Below are 20,001 nucleotides of genomic sequence, written 5' to 3'. Positions count from 1 at the left end.
AAGTCCTCCTCCCGGGCTTGTCCCCCGTCCTCCTCCTTGGCTCTGCCCTGCCCCATGGGTTAGAGTGACCCGAGGCCACAGGGACTAAAGTGACCTCCATCCTGACAGTCTGGCGGGGGGGGCAGGAAGTTGGGCTGGGCTGGGGCCAGGAGCTGGCTGGGGTGGGGACAGGAGGAAATTGTTCTGGTTGAGTAGAAAAGCGGTGGGTTCTTCCTAGAAAGGGGACCCTCCTGTCCCCGAGCTTGGAGACCACAGGGGAGTGGCAGATGGCTGAGGCTTTGGGCCCCCAGAACCCGGGATGGCACTATCTTGGTTTCCTTCAGACGCGTAGCCACGTTCTCACGCCAGCGTGGGAAGCCTGGGTGGCTTTTGCTTTCTCTTTCCTGATTTCTCCCACGCCCGCTACCCAGCCCGCCCAGGACCATGCAGCTCAGCAACGTCAGTGGATTTTCAGGGTGGTCAGAGAGCAGCGGGCAAAGGACTCTTGGTCCCTCTTCTCTCTGCTGCAGGAGTGAGGTGCTGCACCCCTTTCCAGGCCAACTCTCCTGGTAACTGGACAGGTTTCTTCTAGCCAACTTTTATTCCTCCAGCAGGCACAGTGTGTCCAGTGCCCCGTGCCCGCCATACTTGAGCAGCTCATGAAAGATGTTCTTATTGCTTTGAAACTCAGAAAAAAAAAAGAACATTTTAATTAAAGCCTGTGTTTTAAGCACATCCTGTTAAGGTATCTGTCCATAGACCAGGTGGACAATAATTGAACTGAATTTAGAAAGGAAGGAGGCCCAGGGCCCGCTAAAGTTATCATGCTCCTCTGGATTTCCCCTTTCCAGCCTCAGTTTCTCCATCTGCAAGCAAGACACCCTAAAGCCAGTCTGACTGTCAGAACAAAACTTCCTTAGCCCTCTCCTGACTCTCCCATTGGCAGTCCTAGCAAACCCTGCGCTTTGAATTTGCCAGTGGCCACAGCTTGCGCTCTCTGGTCTTCTATGTAGTGTTGGCCACCAAGTTCCAAGGGTCTACACCTTTGGTCATTTCCCAAGAAGCTGTCCAGATTTCTCCTCTGCCAGGAAGCACTCCTGGATTCCCTCCCTGGAGCCATGGTGGCCTTTCTTGGCCTTCCGCTCCACTGTGACTCCTGTTCTTTTCCCACTGGCTCAGGGCTTTAGTTCCCAACCCACCTTTCATCTCTGGGGCCAACTCAGAGAGGTTGCGAGGTGAGTGGAGAAGGCAGAGTGACCTCCCGGAGGAGCATAAGAGCAATCAAGAGTTAGAACCACAGATTTCCTGGCTCCTAGTTCAGTGCTCAGTCTCTTGTGTGGGTTGTCAGGTCCCTAAATGGGAGGGTGGTACCTCATCTTATTGACATAGAACTAGACTTGTTAGGGTTGTTGTTAATTTTGCTGTACCAGGAGTTGAATTCCAGGCCTTGGGCTTGCTAGCCAAGTAGCCCTACCACTTGAGCCCTTTTGTTTTCATTTCGGTTTTAAGCTTTTACCCAGGCCAGCCTCAGATGGCAATCCTCCTACCTCCTGCCTCCTGAGTAACTGGGATTACATGTGTGTGCTACGGCACCTGGCTTGACAACTCCTTTTTCAAACTAAGCGTCTCAGGTCCTAGGAGAGGTTGTCTGGCCTGGAGACTTGGAAGCCTGGCTGCCATGTTTGCAGGGGCCCTGGGCCCCACCAGACCCTGAGCCAAAGCTCCTTTCTCTGCCCACAGCGGATGCTGTTTACCTGAATTCAGAGGCGGAGCGGCAAGAGTATGTCCTCAGCCAGCAGGGCTTCATCTACCAGGGCTCAGCCAAGTTCATCAAGAGTGTGCCGTGGAACTTTGGGCAGGTAGGTCACGCCTGCCCCTCACGGCCACCTGGAGGGACGTCAGGCAGCCACAGAGACCACGGCATGATCAGGTGGCAGCACCATCTGGCTGAGCCTGTCAGACATGCCAAGATCCTGAAATGGCTGAAAGCCCAGAGAGGTTGGAGGCTGGCCTGAGATCACACAGCAAAGGATTCAAGGGTGGGGGGAGAGAATGTGGGGAGACTTCTGGAGCTGTGAAGTTGGTTGGGACACTCGGGGGGGGGGGGCGGTGAGGATTATGTTGGTCCAATATGCACACTTGGAGAGCACTCTCCATGCGTGAGGAGTGCGACAAGGGAAGGCTTAGAACCCTTGTCTGTCATGATGAGTATTGAACCTGCAGTGCACTGCAGTCCTGGGGAGATGCTGCAAAAGCAAGTGCACAGACGGCAGCAGTTTCTAACTCAGCAGGTCTGGTGTGGGGGGGGGTGGGGCGGGGGGGGGGGGAGGAGGACCAGGTGGGAGGGAGTTCTCCCAGATTCCCAGGGATACTGATCCTGCTTGCTCAGTGACCACCAGTCTGCATGTATCAGCCAGCTCCTGCTCAGTAACAAACAAGCCTGGCACAAACTAGCTAAAAAGAAACAACTGTTTATCATTCCACACAAATCTGTGGGTAAACCCAGGCATGACTTTGTAATCTAGGCTGGGTTGGGCTCAGCCAGATGGCTCCTTCCTGTCCTGTGGTTTCCCAGACAGACAGACAGACCAATGAGGTTGGTTCCATCCACCAGAGCTCTCATTTCTTCTGTGGCCCAGCAAAGACTCACAAAGCAGAACCTGGGCATCTACGGCCCCTTTGGCCTGGGGATGTCTGGGGGCGGGCGGGTTCACCTCGCAGCTTCTCCCGGCAGCCCGTGGGCTGGAGTCACAAGTCCGGGCCTCCAGGAGCCCCCAGACCCTCGGGAAGCTCTGGGTGGTCCCAGGCTCCAGCTGACTGCAGCTTCCTCGTAAAGGATCAAGGCAAAAACAGGTGCCTGGCAGCCAGGAGCCTGCAGTGGGACATCGGAGGAGTGGTGCGCAGAATACACCGGGAAGCCGCGGGCTCCTGTGTCCCCTGGAGACAAATGGCACAAAGCCAAGTCTCCCTGGCCTTCCCTAAATCCTGCCCTGAACCCAGCCCTGTGCCATCCTGGGGGACTTGCCCTGGACATGCTTCATAATCCATGGTGGAAAGACCTAGAGGGAAAGCGGGGAGGGCAAGCAGGGAAGGCTTTTTAAGGAGGGAGTTTTTGAGCTGGGCTTTGAAGAGCAAGTAGGAGTTTGTCATGGGAGAAGGTGGGTGTACTTCACAGTAGGCATCGGGTGCCGTGAGGGTGGCACTCAGGGAAGGGAAGCTGTTTGTTCTGATGGAGAAGTATGTTCCCACTCAGGGAGGGTGCCCCAAGGAATGAGGCAGAAAAGCCAACAGAGCCCTGAACCTTAGTCAGATGGAACCCACAAAAGAGTTCAAGCCCTGGGAGAGGTTCTGCCCCACAGAGGGTGGCTGTGGCAAGTCCCAGTCCAAGACTAGACCACAAGACGAAAGCCGAGGCGGGCAGGAGAGTCCTGACAGGTCAGCTGTACGGTGCCATGGAAGGTGACAGGAGAGGCTTCCGAATCTGATAGACCTAACGCTTAACTTTCAAGAGAACCAGTGAGCAGTAGAGCAGGAGGAAGCACATTCCAGGCAAATGAAACCGCAGATGCAAAGGCCCTGAGGCAGAATGTGGGTGCGAGTGGTGAGATGAGGTCAAAGAGGATGTCCAGAGTGCAGTTATGAACGTCCCCGAGAGCTGTGGGCAGAAGCCACATTCTCCTCTGGGTGAGGCTGAAACACAATCCGCCTCCTTTCCCTCGCAGCGGTGCGGGGGCCAGGTCTGGAGGGAGGAGGGGGCTGTGTGGTCAGGAATCTGGGTGAGTCAGGTTTTCCAGGGCACTGAATTGGCTGGATAAAGGGCAAGGGGGCAGGGGCAGGGCCCTAAGGGGCTCTGAGCACACTGTCCCCGGTGTGTTCCCACCCCCCCCCCAGGTCACCACGGCCAGGCCCTGGTGGCAGGTGCACCCCTCTCCCGTCCCCATCACACGCTTGTCCTGTTTGCTGTCCCCCCACTCCCTCTGGGCCGGGGGCAGCTGCTGGCCTCTCGGGGCTCCCGGGTGGCTGGTGAAAGGTAGCAGGGCACCTGCAGCTGGCGAGGCAGCCAGGCGGGCTTCCTGGAGGAGGCGGTTTCTCAGTCCTCCCCGCCCCCCCATTCCCCTCGTGCTTTCTCCGACAGTTTGAGGACAGGATTCTGGACACCTGCCTGACGCTCTTGGATGTCAACCCCAAGTTCCTGAAGGACTCTGGCCGCGACTGCGCGCGCCGCAGCAGCCCCATCTACCTGGGCCGGGTGGTGAGCGCCATGGTGAGTGCGGGATGCGGGCTGTGAGAGCTCTGCTGCGGGTGCTTGTCAGGGGCCACCATGTCCCCAGCCCTGGGGACAAGCCATGGATGGGCCCGGCGCTTCCTCCACGCTCCCATTTTCTGGCTTCCAAGCCTTGGGCTCCAGCCCCAGCCATGTCCTGGGTCCCACGCCCCATGACCTGTAGCTCCCGGGTGCCTTTGCACCTCCCTTCCCTGCCTCTGACCTTGCCCTGTCCTTGAATGCTCCTGGCCCCGCCCACCGTGCGAGGCCCCGCCCATGTCCCACGAGCCACGCCCTTCGAGGTCCCACCCACCCGGAAAGGCCCCGCCCCTGCCCGGCGAGCCCCGCCCCTCGAGGCCCCACCCACCCGGAAAGGCCCCTCCTCTGCCCAGTGAGTCCCACCCCGCGAGGCCCCGCCCTCACCCCGCGAGGCCCCGCCCTCACCCGGCCCCGCCCACTGCAGGTGAACTGCAATGACGACCAGGGCGTCCTCCTGGGGCGCTGGGATAACAACTACGGGGACGGGGTGAGCCCCATGTCCTGGATCGGCAGCGTGGACATCCTGCGCCGCTGGAAGGACCATGGCTGCCAGCACGTGAAGTATGGCCAGTGCTGGGTCTTCGCCGCCGTGGCCTGCACAGGTGCGCTGCTTGCTGGGTGTGGCGGGGGGGGGGGGGGGGCAGCATAGGGGGTGGGGGGGCTGGCACCCGCCAGGGAGCCCCGGAGTGGGAACCAGGGGACCCCGGTTCTGCTCCTGCCTCGGGCTAGTCCTCTCCTGTAGGATGAAGGGGGACCCGATCGCGGCCTTTAGCATGAAGGGGTGTCCAATCCCACGATTTCCAGCACAGAACACATTGTTCCACTGCCTGGTACGTCAGCGGGCTCAGGGCTGATGTGGAGGGCTCAGCTTTTCTGGGGCTGTGTTTAATCCCAGACAAGGGTCTCCAGAAGCCCCGAAGCCTGGCCACCGTACTGACAGGCTGAGTGGAGTGCCTGGCTCCGTCTCCCCTGCTCGCCACCTCCCCCACCTTCTCAGCCCTGATTTCCTGTTCCCTGATGACTCTGAATTCCCCTTTCTGGGCCAACTCCCCACCCAGACCCTGCCCACCGAGAGGCCTAAAAGGCCTCCTCCCAGGAATTCCCACGGGCTTCCTGGAGAAACCGCACAGCCTGGCTCTCCCATGCATCCTTGTTCTCCTGGGCCACTGGGAAAACTCATTCAACTCAGGCCCTGGCCGGACTGAGTGGGTGGGAGGCACAGCTGGCCTCTAACCTCACTTCTGGGAGGACTTGAGCAAGAGAATTGGTGTTTGCAAGTCTGTGTCCTCAGGCAGGCGGTGGAGACGGGGCTCATAGATCCGACTTACAAGGAGCTCCTGGGACCCAAACGTGCCTTTTAGTCCAGTAGTGGGGTGCTAGTGCTCCAGCCCTCTCAACTGCTTCCCTGGGCATTTTCTCACATGCATGACTCACTGGGCATTGACTGGACTGCCTTTTCCCTCAGACATGGGGCACTTTGCTGTTCCCCATTGCCTTCCAGCTACTGCCCTGGGCAGAAGACACTGCCCACACCCATGGCTTTTTCCTGAATCACCAGGACATCCGAACATGCTGCTATTCTTAGCTCCTCTTACTCAGGGGGGAAACAAAGGCTCAGAGAAGGGAAGTGGCTGGCTCAAGGTCACCCAGCAGGCTCTGGGCCCAGTGTGTCTGGGGTTGGGGCAGTTTCCTGGCCTTGGCATGGGACAGTAAGACCTCTGGGACACCAGCCTGGGTCAGGGGTCAGGACCCATGCCTCCCTTGAGGACTCTGGGGTCCCCCTCCTGGGCAGAGGCTGCAGTGGTGGGGGACCAGGCAGGAGGTGATGGTGCACAGCCAGTACCCATACATGGCCTGGCTGCAACCCAGGACCCTCCAGGAAGCTCTGTGCTGGCCAGTGGCCTCCAGAGGGCAAAGGTCACACCCTGCCCCGCCTCTCCCCTCTCCCCCAGCTTCCAGCAAAACACAGTCCCACCCATGACACCACACTGTGGGGAGGGGGTTTTTGTTGGAGGGGAGGGGTATTTCTCATTTTACCTTTTAGATCCGGGCTTTCTTTTGGCTTAGTGTGAGAAGTTCACTTTTATAGTGTCATAGCATGAGGGGGAAAAGGTTTATTGTAGTTCAATGATAAAGCCCTTGCCTGGCAAGGCCCTGCGTTCTGATCCAAGCCCTGACCCCACCAAAAAGAAAATGCAGGGAGGATTAAAAGTTCTCTTTCCCTTGCCCCCTCCCTCACCAGTTGTACCCCCTGGGAGTCCTTCTAGCACCCTGCGTGGAGGCAAAGTCTGCAGAGTTGAGCTTGGTCAGCAGGTGCTAGTTCATATCCTACATTTTCTAGCCTTTCAAGGCAGCTTCGGCCTTTTTCTGAGCCCACAGTGCTTTAGATGGATGGGGGGGGGGCTCCCACCCGCCCAGCACAAGGACCCTGGCCTGCCCCCACTGGGACTGTTTTCTCCCATCTGTTTGTTCCACATCCTTGCATCGCTGAATGATAGAAATGCCCTGTATCCTGTAATGAAGGCACACCACAGGCAGCCTAGGTGAGGCCAGGCTGCCTTCCGGGAGGAGGGAATAGCACGTGCCAAGGCCCTGAGGCTAGCAGGTGTGTGGGGTGTTGGAGGTCCATGAGGCTGCAGCAAAGCGTGCGAGGAGGTGAACAGGCACCAGGGCCACAGAAGCCACTGGAGATTTGCCAGAGCAGCGTTGACATCTGCTTTGCATTTTAGAAGGATGAAAGAGGGACACAGTGGACTCAGGGTGACCAGAGGCAAGCACCATTGTTCAGCCAAGAGCGGCTGTGCTCACCCTCTTGCCTGGACAGGGGCACAGGGGCACCTGGGTACAGGTGGGCAGACCGCGGCCCTTGGCGGTGTGTGGAACCCCTTCTCCTCCTCCCCCAGTTCTGCGGTGCCTCGGTATCCCCACCCGGGTCGTGACCAACTACAACTCAGCCCACGACCAGAACAGCAACCTGCTCATTGAGTACTTCCGCAACGAGTTCGGGGAGCTTGAGAGCAACAAGAGCGAGATGATCTGGTGAGGAGAGCTGGGCTTCTGGGAAGAGGGGCGGGTTTGAAATGTGCCCTGGAGGTGAGGCAGACATGAGCATGGGCCGAGGGGGCCATGCTTGCCCCACCCCCAGCAGCAGGAGGAAGTCCGGGGAGTTGCCCTGGAAGGTGGCCAGGTGGTCCCGTGTCAGGTGGAGAGCCTGGGCTGGTTCCCAGGGTGCCTGCTTGTCACTCACAGCTTTGGAGACGGGGCTGTGGGACACTGCTCTCCAGGGGTGGCTGAGGGCAGGGGACTGGGGGTGGTCTAGGTGAGTGGGGAGGTATCCTAAGCCACGATGGGGAAAAGGAAGGATGGAGCCAAGAAATTGGGAGTCAGCCAGCTGGAGGAGTGACGGAGGCTGCGTAGAGGGGCGACCTGAGAAAGGATGCAGGTAGCAGAGGGGAGATGCTGCCCACAGGCGCGGGCAGCCAGGAGGGCGTGGGGCTCAAGGCCCAGGCTGGGTGGGCCCTGCAGGTGATGGTCTGCTACTGAGCTAGCCCTAAGTCCTGTGCGCTGCTTCGGTTCTCCACTAGGAACTTCCACTGCTGGGTGGAGTCATGGATGACCAGGCCGGACCTAGAACCTGGCTATGAGGGGTGGCAGGCCATCGACCCCACGCCCCAGGAGAAGAGCGAAGGTGGGTAGTCCTAGCTCTGCCCCTTACTCAGGAGTGGCATGGAGAGCCCCCAGCACGCGGGTGGAATGTGGCAGAGCTGGGGCTCCAAGCCAAGACCCCATCGGGGCACACAGCGGCGTGGGTGCAGGGAGTCCTTGTTTCTCTTCTCCGAACAGGATTCCTCTAGAATTTATGAGGAAAAAAAATCTTTTAAAACAAGTGTGATTCTCATTCACGCAGAGCCTCTGGCAATTTCAAAGTGCACGTTTGTGTACGTGTGCACCCATGTCCTGCAAGCATGTGCATGCATCGGTGTGGTGTGGATACATGATCGGTACACCCCTATGTGAACATGTGTGGTCTGTGTGTGTGAGTGCGTGTTTATGAACCTGTGCACGTTATGTGCAAGTGCATGCTTTGTGCTACACTGTGTGTGCTGTGCATGTGTGTTGTGTGTGCATTGTGGTGTGTGTGAGTACATACACATGCCAGGTGGGCTTGTGTGCACATGTGAGCATATGTGTACAGTTACCTGTGTGTGCTGCAAACACGTGTGCATGCATGCTATGTAAGCATGTGTGTGCACAAATTGAAATTGGCCTTCCTTCCTCTTTCTTTCTTTCTTTCTTCCTTCCTTTCTTCCTTCCTTCCTTTCTTCCTTCCTTTCTTCCTTCCTTCCTTCCTTTCTTCCTTCCTTCCTTCCTTCCTTCCTTTCTTTCTTTCTTTCTTTCTTTCTTTCTTTCTTTCTTTCTTTCTTTCTTTCTTTCTTTCTTTCTTTCTTTCTTTCTTTCTTTTCTTCTTTCTTTCCTTGGGGCCTGGGTGCTTTCCCTGAGCGCTTTTGCTCAGGCCTAGTGCTCTACCACTTTGGCCACAGCGCCACTTCTGGTTTTCTGGTGGTAACTGGGACAGTGGGAGACAGTGGGAGCCACAGAGGGCTGACCCAGCACTCCTGTCCACGCAGCCCCACGCATTCCCCTCCCAGCTCAGCCAGAATGAGACAGAGCCTCCTCACACCGGTTTCCAGGGTCCATGGGGGTGTCCCGGCGCGCAGGGCTGCTTTGTGTGTCAGATACTGGTTTCACATTCAGTAGATTCGAAGAGCTTTATGTCTGTGCCATCATCAGCACCCCTTGGACTTAGGCCCTAAGTGCTGTGTCCGGGGATGCTGAGGCTCTCTGCTGGGTCGGGTGACACTGCCGCCCCCCCCCCCTTTCCTCTGTCAGGGACGTACTGCTGTGGCCCCGTGCCCGTGCGCGCCATCAAAGAGGGCGACCTGAGCACCAAGTACGATGCCCCCTTCGTCTTCGCCGAGGTCAACGCCGATGTGGTGGACTGGATCCGGCAGGAGGACGGCTCCCTGCACAAGTCCGTCAACCGCTCCCTGGTGGTGGGGCTGAAGATCAGCACCAAGAGCGTGGGCCGCGATGACCGCCAGGACATCACCCACACCTATAAGTACCCAGAAGGTGGGTGCCACGCCTGCAGCCTGGAGTCCTTCCTGGGGATGAGGACCGGAGCCGGGGCTCAGCCGGGCTGCCGGTCCTTATAGACCTGTGCCCGTATGTGCATGCGTGTGTGCAACTAGTATATACCAGGGATCATAGGAAATTCCTTAGAAACAGTGTCGACATAGGAAGGGAGTCATAGTGTGTGATATATTGAGGAAAATAGTTCTCTATGCCGTGGATTCCGTGGGAGCTGGGTGCTGGAGTGCACATCTGTAATTCCAGGTACTTGCTGCTGAGGTGGAAAGGAAGCTCTACTTCCTCCACTTCCCCCTCTCCCTCCCAGTCTGGTCTTTTTCAAGCCTCACTTTTTTGGGGCTGGTTTAACTCTTAGTAAAACTACGAAGGGCAAGTGTTGTACAGGAAAGTATGCATCAAGAGGAAAGTTAGGCCAGACATGTCCGTGGGTCACACCTGTAATCTTAGCCACTCAGGAGGCTGAGATCTGAGGATGGTGATTTGAAGCCAGCCTAGACAGGAAAATCCATGACTTTATTTCCAATTAACTGCCAAAAAGCTGGAAGTGGTAGAATGCCAGCCTTGAGGAGAAAAAATAAATAAATAAAAAAGCTCAGGGACAGTGCCCAGACCGTGAGCGCAAGCCCCAGGACTGGCACCAAAAAGACAAAAAAAATGAAAGTTAGTAATGTCTGTGCTGTTTATTATGTGTTACACAGTACATCAGAAACAGGATCTGAAACTCCCAATGGCTAGCCCCATGCTTTTCCTTGCTGAGTCTGTGCCGAGGGACTTGGAGGTCCAGCAAAGATCTAGAGGAGAGTTCCCGGAGCTTGGCTTCCTTCCTGCAGAGTCTGACTTACAGCTGGAGGAGGGAGCTTGCAGGAGGATAGGGAAGGCTAAAGAGCAATGGGGAGAGAGAGAGAGAGCGCACGTTAACCATAATGAGATGGGTTCATCACAACACAGAAGGAGGCATCTTTCTGCTGCTCTTGGTTAATTTTGAGATAAGCTCTTGCTTCTTTGCCTCTTCTGGCCCAGACTGTGATGTTCCGATTTACACTTCCCACCATAGTGAGATGACAGGTGTGCACCACTGTGCCCAGCTACGGGATGAGATAGGGTTCTTGTTCACCCAGGCTATCCTCCAACTACAGTCCTCCCAGTCTCTGCCTCCTGAGTGGCTAGGATTTCAAGTATAAACTGCAAGGGCCTGGCAGAGCTGTTGGTTTGATAGAAAAACACATATGCACCCAATAACACAGGTGGGAAAAAATAAAAGAAGAATAGTAAGTGGAATGCAAGGAAATGAATGGTAGAAACGAGGAGGAAACAGATTTCAGGTGGAAGGAATCCCTGTGAAAACAATCAGAGGCAAGAAAGTTTGTATTAAATTCGCACCTCCTGTGTGTCAGGGACTGTTAAAGGCACTGGGTGTGGCTTAAAGATAAAACCATCTTGGCTCCTACAGCAACAGAAAACATGCTAAGGACCAGTGCTGGTGGCCCACACCTGTCATCCTAGCTACTCAGGAGGCTGAGATCTGAGGATTGCAGTTCAAAGCCAGCCGGGGCAGGAAAGGCCCTGAAACTCTTATCTCTGGAAGTAGCCCTGAGCTCAAGTGGTAGAATGCGCGCCTTGAGCTGAAGAGCTCAGGGACAGCGCCCAGGCCCTGAGTTCAAGCCCTATGACTGACAAAAAATTAAAAAAAGAGAAAGAAAACATGCTGAGGAAGGAGCAGTCAGAGGAAAGTTTGTGTGGTGCTGGGTCTCCACACAGTTCACATGTGCAGAAATGAACCGGATCTTCTTTTCCCTTCTGGTACAGAGATGCAGGGAAGGGAGCTCCTTCCGGGCTGCTCTGAGAGCCAGCTGGCCCGGGCCCACCCATTCCCCTACGGCTCCCTCTTCCTCTCCTCTCCCTGCAGGCTCCCCGGAGGAGAGGGAGGCTTTCACGAAGGCAAACCACCTGAACAGGCTCGAGGAGAAGGTGGAGGTACAGGAGGGGGTGGACATGCGCATCCGCGTGGGCCAGAGCATGGCTGTAGGCAGCGACTTCGACGTCTTCGCCCATATCACCAACAACGCCTCCGAGAGCCGTGACACACGCCTCCTGCTTTGTGCCCGCATTGTCAGTTACAATGGGGTCCTGGGGCCCGAGTGTGGCACCATGGACCCGCTCGATCTGACCCTGGAGCCCTTCTGTGGTAAGGCTCTGGGGTCCCAGCGGGCGGGCTAATGGTGTGGTGGGAATCACCCTGGGCACCTCATGGATGCTGGCATGGTGCCCACTCAGTGCTTTAGGAACACCAGGCATTGAATGCCTGTGGCAGATGGACATGGATTGTATCCCAGAGGCACAGAGAGGTTAAGTAACTTCCCCCAGGTGGCACAGTGAGGAAGTGGCAGGTCTGAGGTCTGAACCAGGCTGCGGAGCAACTGTAGGGATGTGTGTGTGTGTGTGTGTGCGTGTGCGTGTGCGTGTGCGTGTGCACGTGTGCACGTGTAGGCCCTCAGAGCCTAGGTGCTATCTCTGAGCTGTTTTTGCTCATTGAAGGATAAGAGTCTCACAGATGTTCCTGCCCAGGCTGGCTTTGAACTGTGATCCTCAGATCTCAGTCTCCAGAGTAGCTAGGATGACAGGTGTGAGCCACGAATGCAAATGTCGTATTCTTGTTTCATTTCATCTTCTTGTGACCTTCATGACCCTCAGTGTCCCCATCCGCCTCTTGGGAGTCAGGATCTAACACTGGAGGTTGTTTGCCTAGGTGTTCACCTCTTCCTCCAAACGAGGATCTGCGCAGAGAGGGTAGAGAGCACTACACAGTGGGTTCTTTGGGGAACGTGATCCTCCCTTTCTCCTCTGCTGCTCCCTATCAAGCCAGGAATGTCTCCTTTCCTCTATTCTGGCCCCAAACCTGGCCTCAGGGCTGGTGGAAAGCAAGCTTGGGTTTGGAGCCCTGATCTGTGGTGTTTTATGTACCTGCCACCTCTAGGCTTTTCTCTCCTGGGCCCCTCTCTAGAGCAGACCCTCTGTGGGGGCCTGGGCAGAGCCCTTGTGATGGCCATCTCCTGGGGAGCAGAGCCCCTCGCTCGGCACCAGGGCTAGGGTGTGCTGGAGCCAGCCAGACCTGCCTGACTCCGGCCTCTGCCAGCTTCCCATAGCCCAGCCACAGTGGCAATGCGCCCACCTGGTTGATTGGCACCTGTGAAGGCTCAGAGCAGATGTGTGCTCAGGAAACACCTGGGAAGTGTTGCAGCAGGGGTGGTGGGGGCTTCATTCCCGCTGAGCAGAGGGGAGTCTGAGACACCCCAGGGCCTTTCCGGTGCTGCGCAGGGCTCCGTGGGTCCCTGCCACCTTGATGGCATGGAGGTCCCTCTGGACAGGTGCGTGTGGACCGGACAACCTGCTTCTTGTTGCTGCCACCTAGTGGCTGGCTGTGGCCCTGGGGCATTTCTCTTCATTGAGGCCTTAGGTCACCATTTGCTTGTCTCTAAAGGACCCGCAAGCCCCCTCCATCTCTGTGCACCCCTGCTCTGTCCAAGCTCAATCATTCTTCCTTGCACTGTGCATCATGAGGGGAACTTGAGCCTGGGCCTGAGATACCTCTGTGGGGTCCCCTTTGCCTCCCAGATACCGTGGCGCTTCGGCCTTGTTCTACAGGGTTCACCTGGGCCTATCTCTGTTCTCATCATCCCGGGGTGGGGGGGGTGCTCGGCAGAGGATGCCCTGCCTTCTGGGGACAAAGCTGCAGAGAGAGGGAGGTGAGGACACAGGTCCTGTCTATGTCCCTCTGGCTGGAAGTAGACCTGGGCCAAGAAGCCGTCCACAGCCCAAGTCAACCTGAGACAGACTCTCCCACGCAGCCTCATACTTTGATGATATGATCTGGGAATTTCCATGAGAGGATTTACAGGAAGCCAGGCCCAGGACAGCTGGGCAGTGCTTTAGTCCCACCCATAGTCTCCATAGGGGGCTGATTCTCCCTCTTTTGTCCTCACCCCATCCCTCGCCACTTCACCAAATAGGTAGGTCAGTGGAAATATAGCTAGGGTACCTTCTAGAACAAGGAGTGACTGAGGCCAGCCACATTTGTTTCCTCCTCCCAGCCAGCCTGGGGCCCGAGGCCAAACTGTGGTCACTGGGCTGTGAATGGTGGTTTTGCAAGGCCCAGGCCTGGCCCAGCCTCAGCCTCCTGGAAAAGTCAGCTATTGGAGGCCCATGTTTGCTTCTTTCCTGAGAGGCTGGTCAGGGTTTCCGCTTTGCTCGCCAGCTCCTGAGCTGGTCACTGTCCCTCCCTTTTTGTCTTTTTTTTTAATGCACGATTTAACCTTCCTTTTGTGTTTTTTGGCATAGACGTTTGCTTTTCGCCCTCAGCTTACGTCAACTGGTCAGAGGCTGGGCAGACACACGCTGGCCTGACAGGGCTGGGGAGGCCGGAGCGGTGCTTTCCGGAGTGCGCCATGGCCATCGGACCCAGTGGGGGCTAATTGGGCTTTGGCTCCCTGGTCCCTGCTAATCGTCTTCCGTCGCTGGAAGTTCGGATCTCAGGCTCTGAGCCTCCAGCCGGCAGCAGCAGCATGGCTATCTGCACATGTGTTTATTCTTCCCAGGGTCCCTTCTGCTTGTGACGAGTGAGTGACACGTGTTTGCTGCGTGTAGTGATGAAGTGTTTCCTTAAAAGGAGGGAGGGGGAAAGGGCTAACATATAAAACCAGTTCATTGAAAGAAAAGCAACGTGTAAATCATGACACATGAAAAGTGGTGACTGGCTGGGCTGCGGGAGTGGCGTCCTGGCATGGAGGGCAGGACAGACCACACAGCTCCGGACAACGACAGAGAGGTGAGGGGACTTGCCCAGGGTCTCTGAGTAGGCGCCAGGCTTAAGTCCATGCGCCTTCCCTTGTCCCTTTCTGCCTTCTGCCAACGCCAGCCCCTCAGGTCTCAGTTGTTCTGGCCAGAAAATGGCAGGAGGCTAAAGCCACACCATGCTCTGTGGTCTAGCCCAGGGGTTGGCCCAATCGCTTCCTTCTCTGCCCCTCACCGCTGTGTGGCTTTGCTGCAGCCCTAGCTTTCTCCTCGTCATCAGGTGCCGGAGGTCACTGGCAACCGAGAGAGAGGCCATCCATCTTCCCAGGGCCACCCAGCTAGCCAGAGCTTGAACAGAGCTGGGGGGTGGGGGCTGGGAGCGGTCCCCAGTGCTTAGTACTTCCTGTGCAGCCAGCTCTGCCCTTGTAGAACAGGTCCAGCTCCAGGAAGGTAGGTTCGCTTGCAGGGTGGTCATGCTGCTGGGGACTGAAGATCCCGATGGCCAGCCCAGCTGTGTGTGGGTGTGGGCACACCTGCCCAAGCCTCAGTTTCCTCATTTGCAAACACAGTGCCATTTGGGCTATTGCAAAGATGAAGCAGAAGACCCAAGAAGCACAGTGCCCCGCAGCCAGCTGCCTCTCTGTTCCCCCAAGCGGCAGCTCCACAGTGCCAGGTGTCTCCCAGCCTTCTCAGACCCTCACTGTCCAGTTCCTGGGAGGGAGGGAAGGAGGCTTGCACAGACTACCTGCTAGAAAGGGCAGAGGAAGGACTAGAACCCTGGCCTGGGTGAGTTGGAGTATTCCCTACCTGTTGTGCTGCCACATTTCCCTGCGCCTTCCTGGGCATCCCCTGGAGAGCCTGTGCTATGACCTTAAATGTCTTCTTTCTTCTCTGTGCTTCTGGAGACAAGGAGGCAGCAAGGATCCAGTCCTCACAGCACCCTCTCTCTCCCCTTCTGCAGAGAAGAGCATTCCCCTTCGCATCCTCTACGAGAAATACAGCGACTACCTGACTGAGTCAAACCTCATCAAGGTGCGAGGCCTCCTCATCGAACCAGCTGCCAACAACTACCTGCTGGCTGAGAGGGACCTCTACCTGGAGAATCCTGAAATCAAGATCCGGGTAAGGGCAGGCTAGGTGCCAGAACAGCCCAGAACTGGGAGAGCAGCAACGCCCGTGTCCTCACAGCCTTAAGACCTTTGACCTCTCCCGGGCTCCTCAAGTCCTAGGAAGCCCTCATGGAAGAAAAGCATCTCAAGGCCACACTGGGGCTTGTGGCTTCTAGGAATGACTACTGGACTCTCAAAGTAGATGGGACCCTCATGTGGGATTTTGGATCTAGAATCACAGGGCTTGAGATGTGGGGCTGGACCCCAAGCACTGGGCAGTGCTACCAGGGACATGGTAAGGGTGGCTAGACACACAAGCATGCATCTGAGTGCCTGGAGGGCTTTGGGCACATGGCTTCACCTCTGTGGCCTCCGTGCACCCATCTGTAAGGTGGGGTTCATGAGAACACTTGAGGTGTCTTAGCATTCTAAGTGCGTTAAGCAGGTCCACAGGAAGCACCTAGAACCATCCGCAGCTCATTAGAAGGGCATGATAACAGTGTGACTGAGAGCTGGGCTGGGTGGTCCATGCCTATAAGCCCTGCACTAGAAAGATCAAGAATTCCAGGCTAGCCTGGGCTACATAATGAGACCTTGTGCCCCCAAACAAACAAACAAACCAATACTCCATACCTGATTGCTTATTATCTTCGCCATCTCCTCGCCACAGTGACCCAGCTGCTAGGAATAAAGGAAACTCAGAGGAAGGCTGTGAGGGTGCTGTGTGTCTGAGCTCACTAACACCTCTCCAGCATCTTTTTCCCATGAACCAGTCAAAGGCCAGAGAGGGTCACAGTGATCACACCGTGACAAAGGGGCAGAGACTAGCATGGTGCCCAGACCCTAGAACAAGGGAGACGCTTTGAACCTCCATCCTTGAGTCCCATGGAGCCACAATGCAGCTCCATGAAGAGACCTGGCCTGGTGGGTTATTATTTTTTTTTTCCAGATGAGGAAACTGAGGCATAGCAGTGGAGCTGGGCAGGGACAGAGCTGGGCGGGGCTTTGTTTAGCAAAGAGTAGGCCAAATGATGGGGAATAGCAGGGGCTGAGCCTGCGCCATGCCTGCCCCTACCATCTGCCCCCTTCTTCTCCTCCTCCGCCCGCAGATGCTGGGGGAACCCAAGCAGAACCGCAAGCTGGTGGCCGAGGTAGCCCTGAAGAACCCACTCACGGTGCCCCTGCTGGGCTGCATCTTCACGGTGGAGGGAGCCGGCCTCATCAAGGAGCAGAAGATCGTGGAGGTGTAAGTGCTGCTCACCCACCCTCAGCCCCTGGGCTCTAGCCCAGCCCATCCCCAGCTCCTCTCCTCTCCTAGCCCTCGGCCTGCAGCCTGGGTGCCATCCACCACCCCACCCACCTCCCACCCCACGCGAGCCTCCCCCAGCTGCCCCTACCGGCACCTCACCACAGACCTCAGTCCCCAAGCTCCACCTTCAGACAGAGATGGCACCCACAGTCAGGGAGCTGGCACGTGTGTGTGTGTGTGTGTGCATGTACACTCATCAGTGTGGGTGTGCCCTCATAGACTCATGTCCGTACACACAGACATACACTGCTTATTGACTCCTGACACACGGGGCATGTGTGTGCACGTGCCTACATGCACACACTCATATGCCTGTGCACACCTGTACACGCATTCACAGGTGTGTGCACAATATGCGCGTGTATTCATGTACACATACACAGCTGCACACACATGCACACACAGTGACACACGCTAACACACGGCACACAATATACCTGTGCTACATTCCAGCAGAGCCCCGTGGAGGGCTGTGAATGAGGCTCGCTGTTCTGTTTGCGCATCCCACTCCATTCTCCAAGGCCGGGTGCTCAGCTCCCACGCAGCCTGGCCGCTCGGTCACACGTCACGCTGCCATGGAGACCAGATCTGGGACCCCTGTCCTCACCCTTTCCTCTCTCCACAGCCCTGACCCTGTAGAAGCAGGGGAAGAAGTGAAGGTGAGGGTGGACCTGATGCCGTTTGACATGGGCCTGCACAAGCTGGTGGTGAACTTCGATTGTGACAAGCTGAAGGCCGTGAAGGGCTATCGCAACGTCATCATCGGCCCCGCCTAAGGGACTCGCCCCAGCCCACCAAAGCCCCAGAGAGCCTGCACCTCTACCTAGCCCTTCTCGCAAGATAGCCAGCACCCGATGCCCCTAGGGCGGGGTGGGGCCGTGGGGGTGTCTGGCTGGGAATGTATTTCTGGCCCCTCTTGCACTCTGAGCCTGCCCGCCTTAGCTGTGAGGAATATTCTGTGTCAGGTGGCTATGTCGACCTTGGAATGCCCTTGATCACCCGCCAATATTGTGTGAGTACTTCCGCAGCCCCTTGCAGGGGGCTGGAAGGGGTAGAGTGCCACTAGCTGGATCGAAGAGCTCAACTCTCCAGAAGGTGGCCTGTGCCTCTCCTGCGGGCACCCCCCAGCCTCCATGGGCCCTTTGGGGAGCAGAGCTGGATGAGGATGGGGAGCAGGCCTGGTCCAATCCCCTCCCATGCCAGCAGCCCTGGCTCCCAGCCTCCCACCCAGCTCCCCATCGCCATGGTCCTGTCCTGGGCCAGATGCCTCCTGGGTTCACTGGGCTCACAGGGGCCCAAGCAGAGGTGGCAGGGAGCTGCCTCCTGCATGAGGAGGCTGAGCTCAGAGAGGGAGGCAGCTGCTCCGTGCCCCAGGGGCTGTGGGCATGGGCGAGGGTGGAGGATGTAGGGCCTGGGCTGGAGCCAGTCTTCTGACTCACAGTCCAGTGCTCTCTCTGTGACACCAGCCCTGACCTGAGAGGACCAGAGCCCTGGCTATTGGGGAACCCATCTCATAAGGCCCAGTTGAGGCAAAGAGGTAGGGAAGAGGCTGACGGGGTAGGAAGCTAGGGATCAGCGCCCCGGGTGTGAGCCTCCAGTCTAGCCACAATCTACTCTCCCTGTTCAAAGCGTCCTTGTTCTCATGATTAGCAGTAACAGAAGTGGCTCATCGCCTTCTGGGCCCTGTGTTTCTGATGCCCCATGTGGCCTAGCCTTAAAAAATAAACACGGGCTCCACTCCCTGCTCCACGCAGGCCCTTCCTCTGTAGGCCCAGACAGCTCAGAGTAAGACTGCGACCACCATGCTGGTCCCCGCCCCACCCTGCAGCCTCCCCTCCAGGTCTAGTTCTAGGGAGCAAGAGCCCTAGGTGGCCCCGTCCTACCCACAGGATGCTCATGTCCATGCCTGGGTACCCCAAGGGCCTTAGCTGCGGGTGCTGGCCACCAACCAGCACATCTACCCAGCCCAGCCTCGGGAACACAGCCCTGTCCCCGTTTCCGCCCCCTCCCCCCCCAAGCAAGCTCACAGCCCAGGAGCGGCAGCTGTGAGCTCAAACCCACCCTGGCTGCATGACAGGCCCCCACCCTCAGACTGGAAGAGTGCAGGATCTCAATTCATGGGGTGGTCATGGTCTCTAGGGTGCCCAGAATCCCAGAGAGGGGGCTGGGGAGCAGGGGGCGGGGGGATCACGCCAATGCCTCTAATACTTTCTGCTTCACAGCGAGAGGAATAGCCAGAGGAGCCCCCCATGTCTGTCCCATAGAAACACAACGCTGTTTCTCTACAGCTGTACCAAAGCTTTGGGGTTCCAGGCAGGCAGGAGATGCGCTTTTAAGCCATAAAAAGCAAGCACTGAAATAAGAGTATTTTTCACATTCAAACAAGCCTGGCCTCGTCCTTTGTGAGTTTCTTATGGGGTGGGTGAGTGGGTGGGTGGCTCGATCACACCCAGACCTACCCAAGGCTTTCTGAGCACTCAAAGCTCTACAGACTCCATCCATCTGCAGCCCCTTCCACCCACAACAGGTGCTTGGGCCACAGTGAATGTCCATCTCCCCGGAATGCCCAATGCACTTGTCTACCTCCTAGCTCTTACATGTGTCCTTCTTTTGTCCATACCTGTTTGGTAAACTCCTACTCACCCTACAATGCCTAGCCCCAAAGTCACCTCTTCTATGAAGCATTCTCTGATTTCTTCCCAGGTCCCGGCAGGCTTGTGAAATAGGCCAACGCTTTATCACTGTGAATTTCAGTCCTGCATTGTTCTGTCCTTTCCCCCATCCTATCTGAAATCCTCAAGTATCTCTTAAGTAGAGACAAACAAATGTGAATTAGTGAATCTATGTGTCTCAAGACCAGTATTGCCCCATATTACTATAGCATGCAGGTGTGATGGACTACTGTACCTGCACCTTTTTGGAGGTCTGCTTGTCTGATGCAAGGATTACTGTTGTCTGACTGTCTGTCTCTGGATGTCCAGGTTCTGTATCTATGCAGAACATTTCTTGGTTAGGGAATCTTATGGCTTAGATCTTTTCAGTTCCTTCTTTCCAGGGATACTTAACTCTGTGGCCCAGGCGATTGATCACCCAACTCCAAGGTCACTGAGCTAGAAAATGGTGGAAGCCAGGAAGCCAACCAGGCCAGCTAGGTTTGGAGTAACTGCTGTGTGGTCCTCTGTAACATGACGTGGCCTCAGCCAGGGTGAGGAGGAGGCTGGTCTCCTCCTCAGGCTGAGGTCTGCAGAGGAGATGGTCAGGAGAGAGTTGGGGGAGGGGCTGCGTGCTGGGTGTGAGGGGGTACATGGCGGGAGGCGGGGGTAAGCAAGGCCTGTTCCCTACTAAACTGAGGACACATAAGC

General features: G+C 56.8%; 1 protein-coding gene across 1 annotated transcript in view; it reads left to right on the top strand.

Annotated features, from left to right (window-relative positions):
• Positions 1 to 19,025, top strand: part of Tgm2 (transglutaminase 2) — a 29,635-nt gene extending 10,610 nt beyond the window's left edge. Inside the window, exons 4-13 of the mRNA XM_042694497.1 lie at positions 1,720 to 1,838; positions 4,115 to 4,243; positions 4,707 to 4,884; positions 7,186 to 7,321; positions 7,867 to 7,970; positions 9,173 to 9,415; positions 11,340 to 11,618; positions 15,183 to 15,343; positions 16,440 to 16,576; positions 17,265 to 19,025. Of these exons, the coding sequence (XP_042550431.1) occupies positions 1,720 to 1,838; positions 4,115 to 4,243; positions 4,707 to 4,884; positions 7,186 to 7,321; positions 7,867 to 7,970; positions 9,173 to 9,415; positions 11,340 to 11,618; positions 15,183 to 15,343; positions 16,440 to 16,576; positions 17,265 to 17,415 (1,637 nt within the window). The 3' untranslated portion in view covers positions 17,416 to 19,025. The remainder of the gene's footprint in view (positions 1 to 1,719; positions 1,839 to 4,114; positions 4,244 to 4,706; positions 4,885 to 7,185; positions 7,322 to 7,866; positions 7,971 to 9,172; positions 9,416 to 11,339; positions 11,619 to 15,182; positions 15,344 to 16,439; positions 16,577 to 17,264) is intronic.
• Positions 19,026 to 20,001: the final 976 nt, after the last annotated feature.

Source organism: Dipodomys spectabilis, unplaced genomic scaffold (assembly GCF_019054845.1).
Source record: "Dipodomys spectabilis isolate Male_0828 unplaced genomic scaffold, ASM1905484v1 ptg000175l, whole genome shotgun sequence".
Classification (NCBI taxonomy): domain Eukaryota; kingdom Metazoa; phylum Chordata; class Mammalia; order Rodentia; family Heteromyidae; genus Dipodomys; species Dipodomys spectabilis.
This window is presented reverse-complemented; position numbering and strand designations above follow the sequence as displayed.